The 22,354-nt window shown below is 38.6% G+C and overlaps 1 protein-coding gene across 3 annotated transcripts in view; it reads right to left on the reverse strand.

The window, feature by feature from the left end:
- Window positions 1–2,083: 2,083 nt before the first annotated feature.
- aggf1 (angiogenic factor with G patch and FHA domains 1) overlaps window positions 2,084–22,354 on the reverse strand; it is a 54,275-nt gene continuing 34,004 nt past the window's right edge. For all 3 annotated transcript variants that reach the window (XM_052019132.1, XM_052019130.1, XM_052019131.1), the window contains 8 exons: window positions 13,262–13,367; window positions 12,215–12,266; window positions 10,724–10,825; window positions 9,612–9,777; window positions 7,331–7,413; window positions 5,874–6,001; window positions 2,898–2,997; window positions 2,084–2,360 (listed from right to left, as the gene is read on the reverse strand). In XM_052019132.1, coding sequence (XP_051875092.1) covers window positions 2,154–2,360; window positions 2,898–2,997; window positions 5,874–6,001; window positions 7,331–7,413; window positions 9,612–9,777; window positions 10,724–10,825; window positions 12,215–12,266; window positions 13,262–13,367 — 944 coding nt within the window. In that variant the 3' untranslated portion in view covers window positions 2,084–2,153. The remainder of the gene's footprint in view (window positions 2,361–2,897; window positions 2,998–5,873; window positions 6,002–7,330; window positions 7,414–9,611; window positions 9,778–10,723; window positions 10,826–12,214; window positions 12,267–13,261; window positions 13,368–22,354) is intronic.

Genomic DNA, 22,354 nt, shown 5'->3' on the forward strand with positions numbered 1-22,354 from the left:
TTTGCTTGGAGTTACAGTATTGAAGGTGGAGCTGTAGTTAATAAACAATAGTTTTAAAGTAGGTGTCTTTACTGTCCAAACGCTCCAGAGATGAGGGTAGGGCCAGGGAAATGGCGTCTGCTGTAGACCTGTTTCGGTGGTCGGTGGGTTGAGGTGGTCTGAGAGGCTGCCTCTCGAAGCACTTAATGATGGTGGATGTCAGAGCCACCAGGTGGTAGTCATTTAAGGCATGTTACCTTGTTTTTCTTGGGTACCGGGATGATAGTGGCCACCTTAAAGCAGGTGGGAACCTCAGATTGAAGCAGGGAGAGGTTGAAAGTGTCTGCAAATACCCCGCCAGCTGATCTGCACAGGATCTGAGGACACAGCCAGGGACACCATCTGGGCCAGATGCTTTCTGCGGGTTCACTATGGAAGACTGATCTTCAGTCCACAATGATGACTGTGGGTTTGGATGCATTGGAGGCTTTCAGGGTGGGTGGGGACATACTAATCCCCTTCTGTTCAAAACATGCATAGAATGCATTAAGCTCATTGGGAAGGGATGTGCTGTTGTCGGCGATGCTGCCTGACTTCGTTTTGTAGCCTATTATAGCACGTAAGCCCTGCCACAACTGGCGGCTAGTCTGGGACTTGATTTTTGGACTGGTATCGTCTCTCGGCATCCCTGATAGCTTTAGGAAGGTCGTATCTGGATTTCTTGTATGGGTCAGGGTCACCTGATTTGAATGCTGCAGTCCTATACCTCAGAAGCGATTGGATCTCCTGGTTCATCCATGGTTTCTGGAAGGGAACACCTGGATTGTCTTCTTTGGTACACAGCACACACTTGCTGCTAAAGTGTGTAATGGTGGTGACATACTCATCTAGGCTGGCAGCTGAGTCTTTGAACATGGACTAGTCTACCGACTCAAAGCAGTCGCATAGAAGCTCATCTATTTCCTCAGATCAGCACTGTATGCCTTTCTGTACTGCATCCTCTTGTTTCAGCTTCTGTTCGTATGCAGGGAGAAGGAACACAGCCTGGTGGTCTGATTTACCAAAGTGTGGGTGAGGGGTGGCTTGGTAGGCATCTTTGATGGTTGTGTAGCAATTGTCAGGAGCGTTTAGGACCCTGGTGTGACAGGAGACATGCTGGTATTATTGAGGTAATACACTCTTGAAGTTGGCCTGGTTGAAGTCACCAGCAATGATGAAGAGGCCTCGGAGTATCCTGTTTCAAGGCTGTTGACCACAAAGTATAGTTCATTGAGTGCAGGCTTCATGTCCATCTGGGGTGGGATGTAGACTGCTTTCAGGATAGCTGAAATGAACTCCCGTGCCAGGTAATATGGGTGACATTTCACAGTTTGATATTCCAAGCTGGGTGAGCAGGAACTCTCCAGGACCATGATGTCTGAGCTCACAAGGTGTGGATTATGAAGCAGACCCCTCCCCCTTTAACTTTGCCAAAGTATGCTGTACAGTCCATCTGGTGAATTGAGAAGCCCTCAGGTTGTATGGTTAGATTAGCCCTGATCCAGCAGTAAGCTTTCTGGTGAGTTGCAACAAGATTATCCCTGATGCTGTCCCATGCTGTTTGGTTTATTGTTGTTAGTCTACAATTAAGATAAAAATTTTCCACCTGATTCAATTTTTAATAGCGGAGGAAAGCTTTCAATTCGATATTAAATTGCTAGTTTAGAACTAGCTGTTCCCCTTGACCTTTGTTTATTGCTTCATTATTTTCAAGCCTCTCCTAGTGCACTTGTACCATTTTATGTTGATAAGGTAGGTCTGAGAATTCCCAAGAAGTTTTATCTTAACTGACCTTCAGACTGCCCTACTCAAGTTTGAGAAAATTTCTCTTTAATGAACATTCAAGTGTTGGTTGATGGTAGTGGGTGATGCAAATGACCAGCTGCAGAATAGATTTGCTATTATCTCATGGGGGAAATATTCAAGAAACTATTATGTCTGCCTCATTACAGGAAAATCTGCCCTCCTTTTGGACAAAGTTATATAATAATCCCCAATTCCATTCTAATTTTGGACTAACAAATGTATGCAGTGATTCACTGGAAACAGACATTGACTAAAATCGTATTTCAGCATCTTTGCATTTTATTTTACAAAAAAAATTCAGACAAATATGATACTAGCTTTTGGAAAACTCAAATTGTAGAATCTTCTGGCTCCTTCCTTGTACATTCAGCTTTGACACATGATGTTTTCGTAGTCTGCTGAAAGGTTTCTGAAAATCTTGCTCTAGCTTTGGCCCAGTTCTTGTGTTTTTTGGATCTGTACAGTTGTGCATCTTCAATTGAAAGTGGTAAGTTAGCCCCCAGGCCTGATTGTGACTGAAGAAGTTGAACTTGAATCTGAGAAAATAAACCAACAAGTGCAGTTTGAGATTCATCAAACCAATGACATGCAGTAGTTGCTGTATTATATTTTGATTTCCCTTTGAAAATTGGGAAGTGAAAAAATGTTTAGAAATTCTTAACAGCTATTTGTATTCAAAGCAAATTTTCCTTTGCAATGGAAAACGTCTTGTCCACAACTGTTGTAACAGTTTAAAATGTTTGACCATCTACATGAGCTTTAGCATGTCTTTTAAAACAATTTTACTTTTGCTTTCCAACCACTATATTTTTCTTTCTGTTAAGGTGCTGGCAGCCCTCTTGACACATGAGAGTGATCACTAGGTTATAAGCTAAGGTAATGGATGTTGAAGTGTAGCAACAAAGCCAAACCCTATGCACACAATGCAATTTCACCTAGAAGTGATCAGTGAAGGATGCACTGACTAATCTATTTTCTCAATCATTAGGGACCCAATAAATGTGACAAATCACCATTCATCTGTTTAACTTGTTTACTTTCAAGGATGTAATTTTCCAGGTGGAAAAATTTACCGGCTCTTTAATTCCACAGCTTCCTTTCCCAAGTCCTTCTCCTTTCTTCCAGCCCATCTTTTCCAACATCTTTCGTCCTTTGTTGTCATCACAGATTTCCCTAAAATGAATAAAGTTTTAAGTCACTAAACCAGTAAATGTGTAATTTCTATTGTCTCTAGGAAGCAACTTAACCTTGAAATTATATAATTTGACATTAAAATTTGTATTTAAACACACAATGAAGTGTAGATTTTATGTAGAACTACTTGTAATGGTTGCGTAAATGACAATGTGAAGTTATTCTTGACTGACAGGAAATCAAGTCAGCAATTTATCCCGGAAAATTCAGACTACCCTGCTCATGTAGCCAGTGGTAATGAGAGTGATGTAACTAATCTAATAGGTACAAAGCTTGAGTTAATGATGTTGGGGAACCACCTATGTTTGTACATTTCATAGGGGTTAGTTACCAACTGAGATTTGTTAACCTCAATCCTTTTGCTGGCCCAAGTTGTAGGCCCTTCATCAATAGTTATTGTGAATAGAGTTGAATAACATAGAATTATCATTAAACAAATGCTGGGAAGATGAAGCATCTTAAACTTGATTGGTCTAAGGAACTTTAATGTCCTGGGTCTGCAATAATTGCTCTTTTCCATCATGCTAGCTATGAATTCAAGCACAGGAGGTCTTGTTAGGGATCTATGGCAGCATACAAATGCTATCAGTCAAGAATAACTTCACATTGGCATTTAGGCAACCTTTACAATTCTGACATAAACAGGAGAGGCCGGTTATCTGGAATTGTCAAATTAAAATATTGTGTTCCGAGGGCTGCAATAAGCCTAAGCAGAAAGTGAGGTGCTGTTCCTCAAATGTTGAAGGCCTTAAACAGAGAGGGCAAAGTGGAAGTCAGATTAAGAATTAAAGTAGCTGGGAGCTCAGGGTCATCCTTGCAGAGTGGACAGAGATGCTCAGCAAAGAAATAAGCCAGTCTGTATTTGGTTTCTTCAGTGTAGAGGAGACAGTGTACTGCATTTTCAGCTGCAACAAAGTTGGAAAGTATGCAAGTGAGTCACTACCTAAATGGACTGCTTGGATCCCTGGATGGTGGGAAGGAAGAGGTAAATGGCAGGTGTTGTATGATCCTCAGTTGCATGGGTAGGTGTTGTGAAGGAGTGAGTGTTGGTCAAAACATAGAACAGTACAGCATAGGAACAGGCCCTTCAGCCCATGATTTTGTGCCAAACTAATCAGATCATTAATCAAATGCCCAGCTAAGCTTCTGCCCAAACATTGTCCATATCCCTCCATTTCTTGTATATTTGTGTGTCTATCTAAGTGCCTCTATCGTATTTAGCTCCACCACCACCCCTGGCAGCACATTTCAGGCACCCACCACTATGTTAAAAAAATATTTGCCCCACACATCTCCTCTGACCTTACCCCTTTCACCTTAAATGCATACCCTCTGGTATTAGACATTTCAACCCTAGGAAAAAGATACCAGCTGTCTACTTTATCAGATCTCCCCTCAGCTTCTGCTGCTCCAGCGAAAACAATTCAAGTTTGTCTGACCCCTCCTTATAGCACATGCCCTCTAATCCAGGCAGCATCCTGGCAAACCTCTTTTGCACCCTCTCCAAAGCCTCCACATCCTTCCTGTAATGGGGTGACCAGAACTGAATGCAATACTCCAGATGCAGCATAACTAGAGCTTTATAAAGCAGCAAACCTTGGGAACAATCATCTAAAAAGCAGAGTAGATGTATGCCTACTGCTGCTTCTATTTCTCAGATCTAGTACTGCGTAATGAGAAAAGATACTGTATAAACATATTATGGGATGGCATATGTTCACACTGAAAGAGGTGGATTGACTAAATTTCATTCATTCAGTTTTGTGACCACTGTCAGCAAATGGAGACCTATCTTGGTTGTCCTCATTCTCTGAATGAAATTCAAAAAGGTTGCCTTCCAGTCACCAGGTCATACAGCATGGAAACAGGCCCTTCAGCCCAACTCATCCTTGCCGACTGTGTTGCCCAGCAAACTGGTTCCATCTACCCGCATTTGGCCCATTACCCTCTAAACTTGTCCTGTCCATGTACTTATCTAGATGACTTTTAAATGTTGCTAATGTGCCTGCCTCAACCACTATTTCTGGCAGCTTATTCCAAATATGCACCACCCTTTGCATGAAGAAGCTGCCCCTGATGTCCCTTTTAAGTCTCTCGCCTCTGATCTTAAACCTATGCCCTCTTGTTTTTAGCACCCCCTCCCTGGGAAAAAGACTATGTGCTTTCACCCTAACTATGCCCCTCATGATCTTATACACCTATCAGGTCACCCCTCAATCTCCTTTGTTCCAAGGAATAAAGTCCTAGTCTACGCAACCTTTCCTTGTAACTCAGGCCCCCAAGTTCAGGCAACATCCTGGTAAATCTTTACAGCACTCTCCTGTTTAATAACATCTTTCCTACAACAGGGCGACCAAAACTCTACGCAATACTCAGAGTACAGCCTCATCAATACTCAGAGTACAGCCTCATCAATGTCTCATATAGCTGCAACATAACTTCCCAACTCCTATACTCAGTGCCCTGACTGATGAAGGCCAGTGTGCCAAACACCTCCTTCACCATCCTATCTACCTGTGACACCACTTTCTGTTGGAATTCCATTGTGTAAAACTACTCAACTGTTGTTGATGGTCTATTGCTCTTTATTAACTTCAAAACTTTCATCTTCAAAAACGAAATACAGTACACAGTGCAATACAGAATGAGGTTTGGTGAGTTACAACGGTATGGCCACCTGACCAAATAGTATGTCAACTTAGTGACATTGTTTCTATTGGATTATAGGAATACTCAAAATTGGGTAGAAGGTACAACTGTACTGCTTATATTCCATGCTCCACACAAGTGTATATATTGAGTAATTTCTAAAATTTCTATCTCTTTTAACTGTAGACTTTTAATCCTGTACTTACACATGAATTGAAGCAGGAGCATCATCTCTTTTGAAAATGCCATCACTTCCAATCTCCTGTCTGCGTTTTGCAGCACGATCCTTGTACATCAGATTCTTCAATGGTTCACCTCTTTCATATGCACTATTCTAAATAAAAGGTGGCAAATAAATTTTATGGAGCTTAACTGGCTGAGAAAATACACAAATAGTTCAGAAAGGATTGGTATTAGACACTGACTTGCAATACAGTTACATAAAAACACACTGGATATTTTAGTCATAGAGCCATACAGCATTAATACAGCCCTTTGGCCTATCATGCCCATCTATACTAATCCCATATCCCTCTATGTCCTGCTCATTCAAGTACCTGTTCAGATGCCTCAAGTATTATTACTTTTCTTGCCTCCTCCATCATCACCGGCAGCTCATTCCAGATACCAACTATTTGTCTGAAAAATTTACTCCTCAGATCCCCTTTAAGCATCCTCTCTCTCACCTCGAACCTATGCCCTCTAGTTTTAGTCACCCCTACCATGGGGACACAAACTCTATTTATTTGTGCCTCTGAATTTTATATACCTCTATCATGTCACTGCTCAACCTGCTTTGCTCCAAGAAAAACAGACCCAGCCTATCCAATCTCTCATAACTCAAGCCCTCCAATCCAGGCAACATCCTTGGGAATCTTTTCTGCACCCTCTATAGCTTAAATCACATCTTACATTAAATCTAGATAAACTATATTCATTATAGTGTATATTGAAGTGTCAATGTTCATTGACTTCATAGTGTTTACTTTAAGCCAATAATTGGTCTCTTATTCAGCAAGTTGAGAACAAGGGTAGTATTCAGACCAAGCACAATTAATTCTTGGTTAAGAAGCTAACTGAACTGGTAGGCATTGTCATAATAATAAAAAAAACAATTGGTGGGGAAACAGTGAAAAAAGATGAGCATGAAATAATAGGAGTTGGAAGGTATTCTAGAGCACAAGGACAAAACCAGAAGAGTGAGGGGGAAGAAAGGAGAACAAGGAAATTAGAGGGAGCTTAATAGGAGCCATAGTAAATGTGAGTGGAAGTTGATCTGTTCTTTGGTCGGTGGGTAAAACTAGCTCCTGATTTCAATATGAAGAGTTGTGAAGTAATCACCTCTAGTCTAAGAACATTGGAATGTTTTAACAGAAAAGCAAAACGTGCCCAGATCATTAAAAGCTAGTTCACAGGGACAAAAGGTAATCTATATCCGATGAAATATTGGCTTTTTATCTCAGAGGGTCTGGAAAATGAAGCAGCTTTGTCTTGGTCTTATCTGGAGTATTGTGTTTAGTTTAGCCTAGGAGATCAGTTAAAATAATAATCTTGGAGAACTTTGTAGCAAAAGTTGGGGGGATGGGGGGGAGTAGAGAAGATGGTGCAGAATAAGCAATTCTTTTCAGTTAAATTTACAGAAATAATTTGACTAAAAACACACCTGCAATCCATACTTGACCTGAATCTGTTTTAACTTGTGACGTCGTAACTTATCTTTCTCCTGCTTGCTCAGCACCGGAAGAGCTAAATAAAATAAAGCACAACAGGCTCATAAATAATTTGACTTGCTGCTAGTTTAAAGGAAAGTTTCTCCAGTAGAACTGCCACAGGGATAGAGTTAATAGAGCTCAAAATTTGAAGGCTTTAAATTCCACATAACATTAACTTTATTCTGTATGCCAAGTAATTATGATTTGTACTTTCATTAATTTAATTTTCCACAGCCAGGAACTTTAAAATGTACAAATAATTTAATTTTATTCCACATGTAATTTAAATCTCCATCAATAAACTTGAACCATACAATTTTAATGAACATCAATAATTTAATACTACACTAGGACCATTGGTAATTCTGATGTTGATTGGGCAATCGTTTTCCAGTTCAGTCTACAAACCTAACACTGAGCTTCCAGTTGTCCAGCAGTTCATTTCTGTCCTCAGCCTGTAAAATGAGCAATTTCAACCTATGCCATCAATATTTTGTTTACATCAGTATTTTCATTTTGTACCTTTTAGAGTGGAGTATCAAAACCAAGTCAAAAATGTGCCTTCATTTTTTAAAAAAGAATCAAAGACCAGGAAGGAAAGATCTCTCTTACCACGTACTATATAACCCCATTAATAATGACTGCAGGTAAATAAGTGTGGATATTTTAAAGGTAACTTAAAAGGTTAAACCTATGAAGGAGAATGAAAGTTTGTAATCCTTTTTCCTTTCACTCCACGAACTGCAGATAATTTTCTCAGAGCAGTATATTTCAAAGAACAAAGGTCTACTTGGGCAAGAGTCAAACACCAAATAGCTCATCCAGACATTTTGTCATAGAAAAAGGGAGCCTGTAGTTCTGCAGGTTGTATAGATTCAGAACTAAAGAGCTCAAGCCAATGAAATACTTTAAAACTATAAAAGTCTTTTAACTTAATCCCTAAAATATTTACCAGTCATGTGCCACAATAGAGTTAGGGTAATACTACTTCAGAGATGGCAGAGAGTACAGGCCTGATTTGGAAACCTGAAGGAAAGAACTATAAGAATGGAGTGGAGGTGCACTGTTGAAACTAAGTATTGGATTGCAGCCTATAACTGCTCAAGTTATTATGTAGTGGTGAAGTTTTAATAAACATATTGGAACTTTTATTAGCTTAAGTCTAAAGTATTCATGTCATTTTGCTCCTGACTTTCTCATGCAACTACAAAAACATATTTGCTTGGGAAGCCCCAGAACTGCTTCACTTATAACTTTTGGAAAATAGGCAACGACATAGCACTGAGGTATCTAAACAATGCATTTATGTTACCTCAACCTTGTGAAGTCTGACAATTTTTTTTCAAAACATTGCCCAAGTGTAATTTCTTAATGCAATGGAAGGACTTCTTACCATTTTGACTGGAGTGTAATCATGGTGGTCTGTCCGTTTTATGGATTGACAAACACCCATGCATCATTTAAGGTGGAAAAACAATTTTACTGGAAAATCTCATACCTCCACTATACTATTCACTACGCATATATACTCTAGGATAACCTTAGGTAGTCTGAAAGAACCAATTACTAGTTTTTACTTTTTCTAACAATATAGATTTGCCTTCGTGTGCTCCTCAAGAAACAAAGTGATTGAATAACCTGATTTTAAAGCATTAGGATCAAAACCAGCCTTGGTATGCAAATAAGAACAACCCATGGACAAGGTACTGCTAATTTTAATTATGCCCATATCCCCCACCTCAAGTCACTGCAACACAACTGACATTTTGAACTACTGATATCAAGGAACAACCTGCTTACTATCACTGAAAAACAAATATATTGTAAACTTGACTCTATGGGTTGGAAAGTTAACATAATTTTTCCATTATAGTGAAATGTTTGTAAACAATGGCAACCCTAACTCTTAGCTGTAAGACTAAGGTTCGACTACGTTACTTGTAGCTTGGAACTCAAAAGATTTTTATAACTTCAATTGATTGTAGCATAGCAGAAAGTAGCAAGAATAGTGGTTCGTTTCCTTCTTTACTGTTATACAGAAAAGATTTATGAAATATTCATTTCTGTTGAGATCGCAATGCAAATTCACTATTCTCAGTTCAATTGACAAGATAATCACAAATATGGATAACAGCACACGATTAGTTCCAAAACTAATGCATTTAAATAGCACAAGAGTGGACATACACAAAGCAGTATAATTAACGTAATAATTTTACTACATACAGTTACCTGCAGATTCTTCTTTTTTATTGAGACGCAGGTGAGCTATAACCTGGCCTGGTTCACAGCCATTACATGTGTCAGTTCCAGGATGGATATGGAATGACAATACTGTTTCCCCAAATTTCACTTCATCGCCGTGTTCCAATCTATGGGGATCACATTTATTTTTTACCTGAAATAAAAATACATACTTTAAGTTTTGAACAGAGAAGCAGATTTTAATTACACTGCATCAATTTTTGCTATTTATGATTCCAGAATAGCAGAGTTTTTGAGAACAATTATTTTTACAATGTAACAATTAGAAATAAGGTCAAGTAAATGAATACTAAACAGAATCTTCATACTGTACTATTTCCATAGTTCAGAAATAACCTAAGTTATCACAAGAGTGAAACTAGTAAGTCACCTTGTACTACCATATTTCTGCAAATGTTTTAATTTAGAGTAAATTAATGTAGACACTTCAAAATCTGAATTTTAGTTACACAAATGCTTTTGCATAGCATCAGTTCTAGTTTGAATCCTCTAGTTTACAAAAAAATGGAGTGGTGATAGATTCAATCTTTTTAAACAATGTAAAATTTTCACCACACTTTTGGTTATTTCAGTAGATGGGGTTGTTTTTCTGTGCAACTTAAAAGATCCTTGTATCATGGCCAGCAGCTCACTGCCAAAACTCATTCATTCATCTGCCAGCTTATGAGAATTATTGTGACATTTGCCTCTTACTTTGGTTGAGTTGGAACTTTTTGTGCAGAATCTTTCCCAAAGTAACTTCAAAGTTCTGCTCAAAGTTTCCAATCTAGTGCAGAGACGTAATCAAAAGGGAGTCTTCTATCATGGAGAGGAACCGAGGCATTTTGTGAGAATCCTAAAGCTGACTGGGAAAACTGATACGAGTCAAGAGTATGAATAACACTCATTTTTAAATGCACTAATGAAGAAGAGCCGGGTTTCTCTGAACTCAAGATATTAACCTACTGAAAATAATGTTTTCCTAAGAGTAGAAGAGCATCTTAATTTCTGTTTGTTCATTAAGTGGTCACACTTCTGCATTCAGTGTTAAGATGGTTGATGTAAAATATCTTACTATCTGATTAAAATTACATTCTTACCGCAAGGATCCTGTTCCCATTGACAACAGTCCCATTTTGGCTCCCCTTGTCTACCAGCATGTACACCTGCAGATCTTGATCAAAATACACTTCAGCATGGAACTAACGAGATGAAAATTAGGATTGAGAAAAATAAAGTAGCAATAAAAGATATTTTCAAAAAGTATTGAACAACCACTTTGCAATGGCATGGAATTGTATACTCCATCTCCCCACATTAATGAGAAGAATATCAAATTGGAGGCAAGTCGAGGTTCAAAGAAATTCCGCAATACGGGGATGAAACAAGAACTTGCAAGTGGATTTCCAAAGGCCACCTTACATAGAATAACAACAACAATACCAACAAGTTTATAAGGAAGAAAAGCAAATTGCACTAAGTCTAAAATAAAAATAAAAATTACAGTAGTAGGACTGATAGCATCTGTGGAGAGAGAGGGTTAGTATTTCAAGTTGATGAACTTCAGAACTAGGCCTGATTTCCATTGGACCAATTCTGATGAAATGGAAATCATTTCTTTCTCCACAGATGTTGCCTGACCTGAGCATTTCCAACATTTGCCAGTTTATACTGTACTTAATTAACATCTTGAATAGTGTTTCACAGGATTGCTAATAAAGATGTTCCAAAGGTGTTTCATAGGAGTGTTTGCACAAAAAAAAATACAGAGCAAATCCCCAAATGATTGGTTAAACATGTATGTTTTAAAGGGTAAGGAAGGTAGAGAACTGCAAGAGTTTGGCAGGGAATTGCTCAGCTTCAATCTCTGGCACCTGATGGTGGAGCAACTGAAACAGTCAATGATTCAGAGGCTAAAATTGGAAAAGCACATCCAAGGCTGGCTGGAAGAAATGAGAGATAGAAGGGGGCATGACCATAGAGGAATCTTAAGAAAGAATGAGAATCTTAAAATCAGGTCATTGCCGAAAGGAGAACCAGCATTGGTCTGTAAGCATAGGGTGATTGGTGTCATGGATAGTGGAGCTTGGTTAATTTCAGATTGTTCACTGAGTAGAAGAACAATGGGAGCTGGCTAAGAGTGCACTGGAACTGTCAATGCATGTTTAAGGATCACTCAAGGAGGACTATTAGGTTATGGTGGAAGCATCTGTGGAGGCAGAGGGCTGGTCAATGTTGTTTCAGGTTGAGACTCTGCATCAGAATTGACCTGAAACATCGACCATCCCTCTGCCTCTACAGTGCTGCCCGACCCGCCAAGTTCCTCCAGCAGTTTGTTTTTGGCTCCAGATTACAACATGGAATTATCAACACATTTAATAAATTGATGCTATTCAAGATACCAAGAAATTGGCATTTTAATATCTTACTCAAACAGCAGTTGTATTAATATTACATTTTACTATGAAAAACAAAGTAATTGATTTTAGAATTAAATTAATTCTCTCGAAAGTAATTCATCATTAGTGATAATCATATAAATTCCATTCTATTTTCTACTTTGTGCAGTTTAATATGATCACATAACTAACCTTACTAACTCCAAGTTCAGCTATTCTGATGGCATGGCCCATATCTTTCTCCCTGTTAAAAAGAATTATATACTTAGTAGAACGCATTGCATAATATTTATTCTATACTGCTACAGAATTACTTTAGAAGTTAATCCTTTATGCAAAGTTATTTATCCATTTCCATTTTCTGAAGTTTAATCAATAAAATTTGGGCGTTATTTAACGTGAAAATGACAAAAGCAGCCAAGGGAATCCCTGCCTCTCTTAAAATTATCACACGTCTCACAATCATACTGAAATTCCCTATGCCAGTGAACGTAGAGAGCTATGTAAAGGAAAAGATTAAAAATTCAGACATTTTGGAAAGAATACTGTTTAACAAATAATTATCTAGAAGTTCTTTGTTAACTCTCCATTTTATAACAAATCAGCTTTGTTATTAATTTTAAATCGGTAAAAACAAATTTATCAAATTTGAGAAATAATAAATGAATATTATATAATATTGGTACAACATAAAATTAGAAGGGAGAACAGGAGAATTATGTCTTCTAATACTGGCTAGAACAAAGTACATTTTATGTACCATACTCATTAAACAGTTACTTTTCTCAGTGAATTCAGATATTCCAATAAGGTAACAGAACTAATCTTGTTGGTACTGTTAAGACCTTATTTTTTGAAAGAACCCAAATCGTGCACTCGTATTGTTATTCACCTGTGTTTTTTTTTCCTCCATGGCAAACAATGGATGAGCTTCAGATTGTTAGAACAAGGGAAGAATGAGTTTAAAAATGCTTTCAAATTTAGAACATTCTACTCACTTAAAGCAAAAGTATTTAAGGCTATCAATATCAATACTGATAATTTTGATGAATAGTGGTCATGACAAAAAGAGAGTATGACTTTCTACTCTATCATGAAATAGGTAAACTTAACAGAAGACTACTCCTTCACACAGAATTTTGCCAAAACCTCAATATAGTGCTAGCTAAAATTCTTACTCCAAATTAACTCATGTCCTTTTCATTAACCTTAGTTACAAAATTCTGTATTTTCCTGTACCTTCCAATAGTAGCTGACTTTACTGCAGTGATGATGAACAGTGTACCAGGTTCCAGGACTGGTGATCGCACTACCATCACCCGGATACATGGAGGCCACAGACGACCTGTATGGTGGAAAGTAATACAGATCAGAAGTTTTAAAAATAGATTTAGATATACCAATAGGAAGGTGCAATACACATTTTTGGTTTCAAATCATTAAGAGTGTTTGTTATTGGCCTAAAACTTGAACAGACCATATACCATTTATTTGCCTTAAATCTCTTCATAATTGGAATGGGTTCCCTGATGCAAATTTCCTCCACTGTTGCTTTAAATCATGATTATTCAGAAATATCTGACAGCTAGCTGTTAAAACAATCAAACTGAATGCCTGTTAAGGTCTTCGACATACAAAACTACAAAACATATTAAAATTTAAACACTCAAACTTTTAAAATGATACAAAAAAAAGCTAGAAAAAAAAACTGTGAATATTTAACTCAATTAAGTGTCAATTGCTTTATCCTGCTCCCTCACAGTTGTTCCTCTCCATTCAAATGAATGGGATTGCTGGCAAGGGAACAGATTACTGAGGACAAGTGCTGGGAGACTGCTGAAATCTACAAGTAGTCCAGATTTGGACCAAATGATCCTGTCAATGGAGATCAGCTATGCATACATTCATGAATTCTGACTTACACAAGAGTTATGAGACAAGTTCCATGCAGAACTACTGAGTTTTTAGCAGAAGATTCAGGCCACTGTTTTATACTTTCATACGAAGATTCTGAATATTCAGCAACTTACAGTTAATGTACACCCAGTAAAAAAAAATGTGAAGGCTGAAAATCTAAAAGCAAAATGCATAAAATACCCAGCACATCAAGAATTTATAGGAGACAAAGAGTGAATGATACATCAATGACCCCAATTCACTCTCTGGCCTAATAGAGTGTTTCCAGTATTTTCTGCTTCATTTAGTACAGAATGAAGGACAGCTGTTAACAGCTGGTGAATGTATTATGATGAAATCAAAGTCGAGTTTATTGTCATATGCACAAGTACATGTAATAATAGACTGCAACTGAAAACTGAAGAACTATATACTTCCTTATAATGTTACATAACTCTGGTTAGACCACTTAGAGTACTGTGTCCAGTTCTGGATGCCTCATTATAGGAAGGATGTGGAAACATTGGAAAGGGTGCAGAGGAGATTTGCCAGGATGCTGCCTGGTTTAGAGAATATGCATTATGAGGAGAGACTAAGGGAGCTAGGGCTTTACTCTTTGGAGAGGAGGAGGATGAGAGGAGACATGATAGAGGTATATAAAATATGTAGAGGAATAGATAGAGTGGACAGCCAGCGCCTCTTTCCCAGGGCACCAATGCTCAATACAAGAGGGCATGGCTTTAAAGTAATGGGTGGGAAGTTCAAGGGAGATATCAGAGGAAGGTTTCTTTTTTAACCCAGAGAGTGGTTGGGGCATGGAATGCGCTGCCTGGGGCAGTGGTGGAGGCAGGTACATTGGTCAAATTCAAGAGATTGCTAGATAAGCATATGGAGGAATTTAGAATAGAGGGATATGTGGGAGGAAGGGGTTAGATACTCTTAGGCGAGGTCTAAAGGTCGGCACAACATTGTGGGTCGAAGGGCCTGTATTGTGCTGTACTGTTCTATGATTCGATGATAGCTATCAATTGTTTATAGCTGCCTATACAAGAATTTTGGTTCACTTTTCTAACAAAAAGTGTAGGACTATGTTAAGTGATTTGGATTGATAATCAGGACCCAGGTTTATTTGATTCATACTGACGTCTAAGGCAATGGATAATTGTATCTGATGAGATCATTGTAAGCTTTTAAAAGTCGGCAACAACAATCATCAGGAATTAAAACTATGAGTGTACTATAGACCAGATACAATTATACAACAACAGGCTCTGGACAGAAATGTACAAACTTAAGTTCTTTTTAACATAAAGTAAAAGCTAGTTCTGAATGTCAAGCAATGTCATGATAGCTGGTTAATACCCATTTTGGCCCTAAAAATATTTTTTGTGGATCGTCATCATTATATCTCAAAGTTACATAGAATTTAGATTTTTTTTTAAAAAAGTTTTGTAATATTTCAGCTCCTACCATTATTGCACTCTTTTAAAAAAAAGTAATAATCACTCAGTTGCAGTCTCTTGGTTTAAATGTGAAACCAAAGTTTTATTTAATACAAAATAAGGGCAAAGTAGTTTAATCAAGGTAACAAATAATAAGTGTATCTGAAAAGGGAATAAAAGGAAATAGAGAAGTACCACCAGATTTCTTAGAACATGGTCAGGCAACTGAGACCTACTACCTACAATTCTTGCACTATGTGGGAACTTAAGGACACTTTATATGTTCCGGGGACCACTGTGTAGGACTTCTCCTAAATTCTGAGCTTGAGAGGCAGCAGAAGTCACTGTGTAGCATCAGGGGCCCAAGTGATTCCTGGATCATACATTCCTGGAGATGGTCACCTTGCAGCCAGAATTCAGGATAGCAAGTAGGTAGCTCTATGAAAGAGGCTAAGGTCTGGGGCATTTTTCCTGGAATGTAGGAAACTGAGGGATGACCTTATAGAGGTTTATAAAATCATGAGGGACATAGATAAGGTGAATGGTTACAGTCTTTTCCCAGGTTAGGAGAGTCTAAAACTAGACAAAATAGATTTAAAGGGGACCTGAGGGGCAACTTTTTCCACACTAAGGGTAATGGGCATATGGAACGAGCTGCCAGAGGAAGTGGTGGAAGTGGGTACAATTACAGCAGTTAAAAGACATTTGGACAGGTACTTGATTAGAAAAGGTTTAGAGGGATATTGGCCAAACCCAGTCAAATGGGATTAGCTCAGATAGGCAACTTGATCAGCATGGACAAGTTTGGGCCAAAGGGACTGTTTCCATGCTGTATAACTGTGACTCTAATAAAAAGAGCAGAAGTTTTAAAAAAATCTTCCACTCAAACTGATACTCAGTCTTAAAGACTAGTGGAGGAGGCAATATGTTGAAGATATACAATCCAGAATATGGCATTACTGATCAATCAATTTTACAAGGAAGCAATGACAATAAAATGCTGTAGACATAAGGAATTCCATAATGAAGGGGGCAAAGAGATATTTGTGCAACCAACTGGTGTTTTCTCCCTGGTTCCAGGATAAAGAACGTGACTGATAGACTGCAGAGTATTCTGCTGGGGGATGGTGGGTGGATGGCATGAAAAAAAAAGTAGGGAGTGATTACACCCAACGCCATGTGCTGGCATTAATAGCACAGGTGAATATGTGGCTGGAGGGAGATGGTGTAGGAGGGAGTAGTTAAGTTTTGCGGGGCACTGAGACTAGTTCTGGAAGGTGAAGTGGGATAGGCTGCAGCTTCAGTTGGGATCCTTGCCTGTGCAAATAGGTTTATTAGTGTGTGGGAATATTTTATAGGTGCCAACTCATGTCAGCAGAGAGCATATTTAGGATACACATGTCCACCGTCCAGGGTTAGAAGGACTGGGGAATGTACTCCTGCACATCTCGACCCATGAGTCATTCTGATAGATCTAATGGAGATTACAGCAACTGCTTTCTGAGCCAGATTTAAATGTTGAGTGTATGCTTTTCCTCACTCAACAAACCAATGACATTGCCAAAATAAAACGGAACAATCTGAACTTGGACAAATGAACATCTCTTGCATTCCCTGTTTTTATTTTAGATTTCCAGCAATATTCATCTTTTGTAAGTTCAGGTAAATTTTTTATTCAACAAAAATGGAGAGAGAATACAAAAACTTCAGAGGTGTGAGATGAGGGCAGTTAGAGAAAGCACAAACAGAGGAATACAAAAGCTGCAAAATGCAAAGTTGTAGGGAACACAAAGAGGTCTAGCCATTCTATCAGAGGGAAAAACTGAGACATTATAGAAAGACAACTGGCCAGTTCTGATACAAACTGAGAAAGCAAGTTACCTGAAGTTGACGAATTCAATAATTCATGCCTAAAGAGCAAATAAGGCATACTGTTTCTCAAGTTTCAGATGGGCCTCGTAACAGTGCAGGAGACCAGCAACAATAGGTCAGAGTGGAAGTGGGATGGAGAATTGAAATGGCAGGAAGTTCAGGGTTGGTCCTGTGGACTGCCCTCAATAATGTATCAACCAGATTACTACTTCAGCAAGTTATCGTCACTGTAACCCTGGCCTCACCCTATCTGAGGTGTTCCTTTTGTCTCATCTATCCCTTCCTGTCCTCTCCACAACTTAAAATTAACTTGTTTTCTATTTTTCCTAGTTCTGAAGAAGGGTCTTTGGCCTGAAATTTTAATTCTGTTCTTTTTTCCCCCCACAGATAGTACCTGCCCTACTGAGTGTTTCTAGCATTTTCTGTTTTTACTTCAGACTTCCAGCATTTGCAGATTCCTGATTTGTAATGATTTTGCTTCTCTCTTTTATACTTCTAGACCATTTATTTGTTACCATCCTCTTTCACCATCATTGCTTTTGTCATTTAATCAGCACTGTAATTTATTCTATTGCAGGTCCTCTTTTTCCCTCTCCTCCCCTTTCCTCTTTACTTGCATCATAAAACTTGCTTTTTCTACATCTGTTGAAAAGTTATTAACCTGAATAGTTAACATTCAGGAGTTTGTAATGTACTACACAATTTATGGCTTATTATGTGTCGCAGAGATTGTGTCAATGTGCAAAATCCCAGTAATCACAAAGAATTATAAAGAAATATACAAGATAAATATAACATTTAGCCCATATGTTTGTTTGTGAATATTTATGACACACAAAAGCTTCCTCTGGCTCCACTTACCTCTTGCCAACCTGTCTCCGACACTCCACCCACCCTAATCTTCTCTTCTCTCTCTCGTGCTTGCTCCCTTATGCAAGCCTTAAGTTTCCCCTTAAAATGTATCAGTGTACTCACGTCACCAATTGTTGCCCTTGTTCTTCTTGGTGCTGAAGATCACAAGAGATTGAAGTGCTTTTTAAATAATCATTGTGATTGCATGTTATTGCAATGCATTCTGAAAACAGTACATACTACAATGTCAGCATTCTGTGACTGGAGGGGGTGTTGCCATTTTGGTTCTGCAAATCATACCAGGAGTAACAATGGACATCAATTTGCCTTGTGGTTCAGCATTGGGAATGATTACAAATGTGAATTATATGCAAATATGTTGATCAAGATTAGATTTTTATCATTTACTTTAGAGGATGTGGGCACGGTTGAGAGGGCAGCATTTAAGTATTAGCCCATTCCTAATGCCTTTGAAAAGATAGTGAATTGCCACCTTAAAACACCTTATTCCTTCTGGAAGAGATACTGTCAGAAGTGCTATTAGGGAGGGAGTTCCAAGATTTACATACACAACAAGGAAGGAATGGCAATCTATTTCCGAGTCAGGATGGTGTCCACCTCGGGAGAGGAATTCAGGGCTATGGGGAACTGGCACAGGAGTTGAAGTCTGGGGCAGATCAGTCATGTTCATAGTGAATGGTGGAGCAGGCTTGAGGAGTTTACTCCTGCTCCCTATTTTCTTACGTACCTGTGGTTTTCTCACGTGACTGCTGCTATGTCTTCCTTGGTGCAAATGCTGTCATACTACTCTAGGAAAGTAACTGCAGTGCGTTTTACAGATGGTGTACATGGAGCCATGACATGCTGAAGATAGCAGGTGAGATTTATTAGGGAGTTGGATGGGCCGGCAATCAAACAGAATGCTTTGTTCTGGATGGGGTCAAGTTTCCAAATGTTGTGGGAATTGCACTGATACACACTCCTGCCTCGTGCTTTTTTGATGTTGGAAAGGCTTTGGGTTTGACCATATCCATGCTATTTTAGAGCAATGAATGCAACAAATATACAGGCTTCAATTCAGTACTACCAAGAAAATTTACAGAAATGGTAGATAAGGACAACTGGAGAAATATTTTTATAGAATAACATGAAGAGTACTGTACAGAAATGTGCTATTTGGTCTACCCAGTCCATACATGTATTTATATTCCACCCAAGCCTTCTATTTTCCCGCATCTTCCAATCAACATAACCCTCTATTTCCTTCTCTTGTATATACATATTTACCTCCCCTTTAAATGCATCTTTATCATTAGCCTCAACTTCACCTAATGTCAGCAAGTTCTCCATTCTCACCATTTACTCGGTAAAGAAGTTGCTTTGAATTGCCAATCTGCTTTCTTGGTGACTGTTTTATATTAATGTCCTGTGTTCTTCTCTCTTACCACAGGTGGTAACATTCTCAATGCCTGTTCTATCAATACATTTCATAATTTTTAAATACATCAAACAGATCACCCATGTGTTTTTTCAAGAGAGCAGGAACAGGCTCTCATCCTTTCCTGATGAGATAATTCCACAGTTTGCCTGCTCTCCAGTGTCTCTGTAGAATAGGACCATAATGACACAGGAGTGACCCACTCAGCCCATTCAGACCCACACTGATATTTTAAAGTAATTCAGTCAGTCCCATTTTAAAATTTATCTGAGCTCTGAGGCACTTTCTTGAACTGCTGCATTCCTTCTGGTGAAGGTATTCCTATGGTTCTTCTATTAGGGAGAGATGTCCAAAATCTAGACTCTATGTGCCCGTGATGCTGCTGCAAGCAAGGTTTTCATCGTACATCTACCTCACCGTACTTGTGCATATGACAATATACTCGACTTGATGATGTTCCCATGCACTGCTGCCCTCGTCCTCATGGTGACAGAAGTCACGATTTGCATTATTATAGTTGTATCCTAGGCAAGTAACTGCAATGAATTTTGTGATAATACACACTGCAACCACTGTGCCCTGGTGGTGGAGGGAATGAATGTTTAAGCTGGTTAATGGCAAGGCCTTGGGGTGTCAGGAGATGAACGTGGCAGGAGACCCAGTCTCTGATCTGCTCTTGTAGCCATGGTATTTATGTGGCTGGTCCAGCTGAGTTTCTGGTTAATGGTGACCCTCATGATACTGATAACGCGATGTGGCAATGGTAATGCTATTGAATGTCGAGGGTGGTTGGTTAGACTCTCTCTTATGGCAGATGGTCGCTGCCGGGCTGTTCTATGGCACAAATGATACTTGCTATCTATCACCCATGCCAAGCTTAATGCAAGCAGGCATGGGCTGCTTCATCTGTTGAAAAGTTGCGAATGAAATTGAATACTGTGCAATTACCAGCAAAATCTGCACCTGAACATATGCTGGAAGGTCATTGATGAAATAACTGAAGATAGTTGAGCCTTGGACTCTATCCTGTGGAACTCTGCAATGATATCCTGGGGCTGGGATGTTTGACCTCTAACAACTATAATCATCTTCCCTTGTAAGAAGTAAGACTCCAACCACTGCAGTCTTTTCATCTTGATGCTCAATAAGTTCAATTTTAGCAGGGAATCTTGATGCATTATTCAGTTAAATGTAGCCTCAGGTGCAGCCACTCATCTCACCTCTGAAGTTATAAAAATGGAAAATTCTAGAAACACTCAGTAGCTCAGGCCTGAAATGTTAACTGTTTATATTCCCACAAATGTTGCCTGATCTGCTGAGTATTTCCAACATTTTCTGTTTTTATTTCAGATTTCCATCATTTGCAGTTTTGTGATTTTCATTTGCTCTGGAATTTATCTCTTTGATGTATGTTTGGACCAAGGCTGTGCCTACGTCTGAAGCCATCTACTCTTGCTGAAACCCAAACTGGGCATTGGTAAGTAGGTTATCAGTTATGGAGTCATAGTTACACAGCATGGAAATAGACCCAATGACAACCAAGCTGCAGTCCTGAGCTAATCCAATTTGCCTGCATTTGGCCCATATCCCTCGAAACCTTTCCTATCCATGTACCCATCTAGATGTCTTTTAAATGCTGTAATTATACCTGCCTCTATCACTTCCTCTGGCAACTTGATCCATATACCCACCCACACATCCAAGACTTGTTGACAGATCTGTCAGTTCACTCCCCAGCTGTATTCCACATGGAGGAAACAAAAACAATGTTGAAAATTGGAAGGGAAAAGGGGAGGCAAAATTCATTTTTTAAAAATCCTTAAAGTGTTTAAGTTTTTTTGGTATTTTAGTTAACCTTTTCTAAAAATACATTTTAAATTTTTTAACAATTACTAATTTGAATTTTAATATCTTGTAAATCTCCATGTACATCAGATACTTATAAAGTAATAAATCACACTCTCAACTTTGGCAGCTGGCAAAGCCGGGAGCAGGGCTTTATCTGCTGTCAAAACTCTTGGCAGGCTGAGCTTTGTTTTTTTGTATTGCCTGCAGGCTTGCTACTGTTCAACCGTATCACTAGAGTTCAGATGCTTCAGGAGTCAGGCCAACAAGGTACACCTACTACATCCAAACCAGATGTATATGAGCATGGACAGACGTTGGCCATGATTCCAGGTGGGAGTAAACAGGCCAATGAAAACTGGCCATTATCTTTCATTTTCACATGAATTTCTGCATACGAGAGTGGCCATTATTTCACATTTTTCTACTACCATCATTGTTACTATGTACAATTTCTCCAACTGCCCTATTTCCTTTATCTTTTCTAAATATCTTGTATTCTGTAATTTTTAAACAACGCAAACTGTAGTAATCCTGATGAAAGCTCATTGCCCTGAAACATTGACTGTATTTCTCTCTTCACAGATGCTGCCTTAGTGTTTCCTGTATTTTGTTTTTATTATAGCAATCCTATGGTTACATTGCAACATAGTATTGTCCACTTCCACCAATTCATTACAAGTACAGTTAACTTATTTTTAATTTGCCTCATTTTTAGCCATTCTTTATATTTGTATTTTGTAACAATTTATTCCCTAACCATTTATGTCTTCAACAGAAAAAAATAATCAAATTTATCAACAGATATGATCAAAATCATGCAAGGATAAGGCCACAGAACCTGCTACCTTGCTAACAAATCCAATATTCTGAATTTTGCAACAAGCACTTGTTAGGCTTAAATGTGATTTCAGATACAGGAAAGCACAGAGGGCCACTTAAATTACTGGATTTTGGACTCAGGAAAACAATTATGTCAGAATTAGA

This window comes from Pristis pectinata, chromosome 7, assembly GCF_009764475.1.
Source record: "Pristis pectinata isolate sPriPec2 chromosome 7, sPriPec2.1.pri, whole genome shotgun sequence".
Lineage (NCBI taxonomy): Eukaryota > Metazoa > Chordata > Chondrichthyes > Rhinopristiformes > Pristidae > Pristis > Pristis pectinata.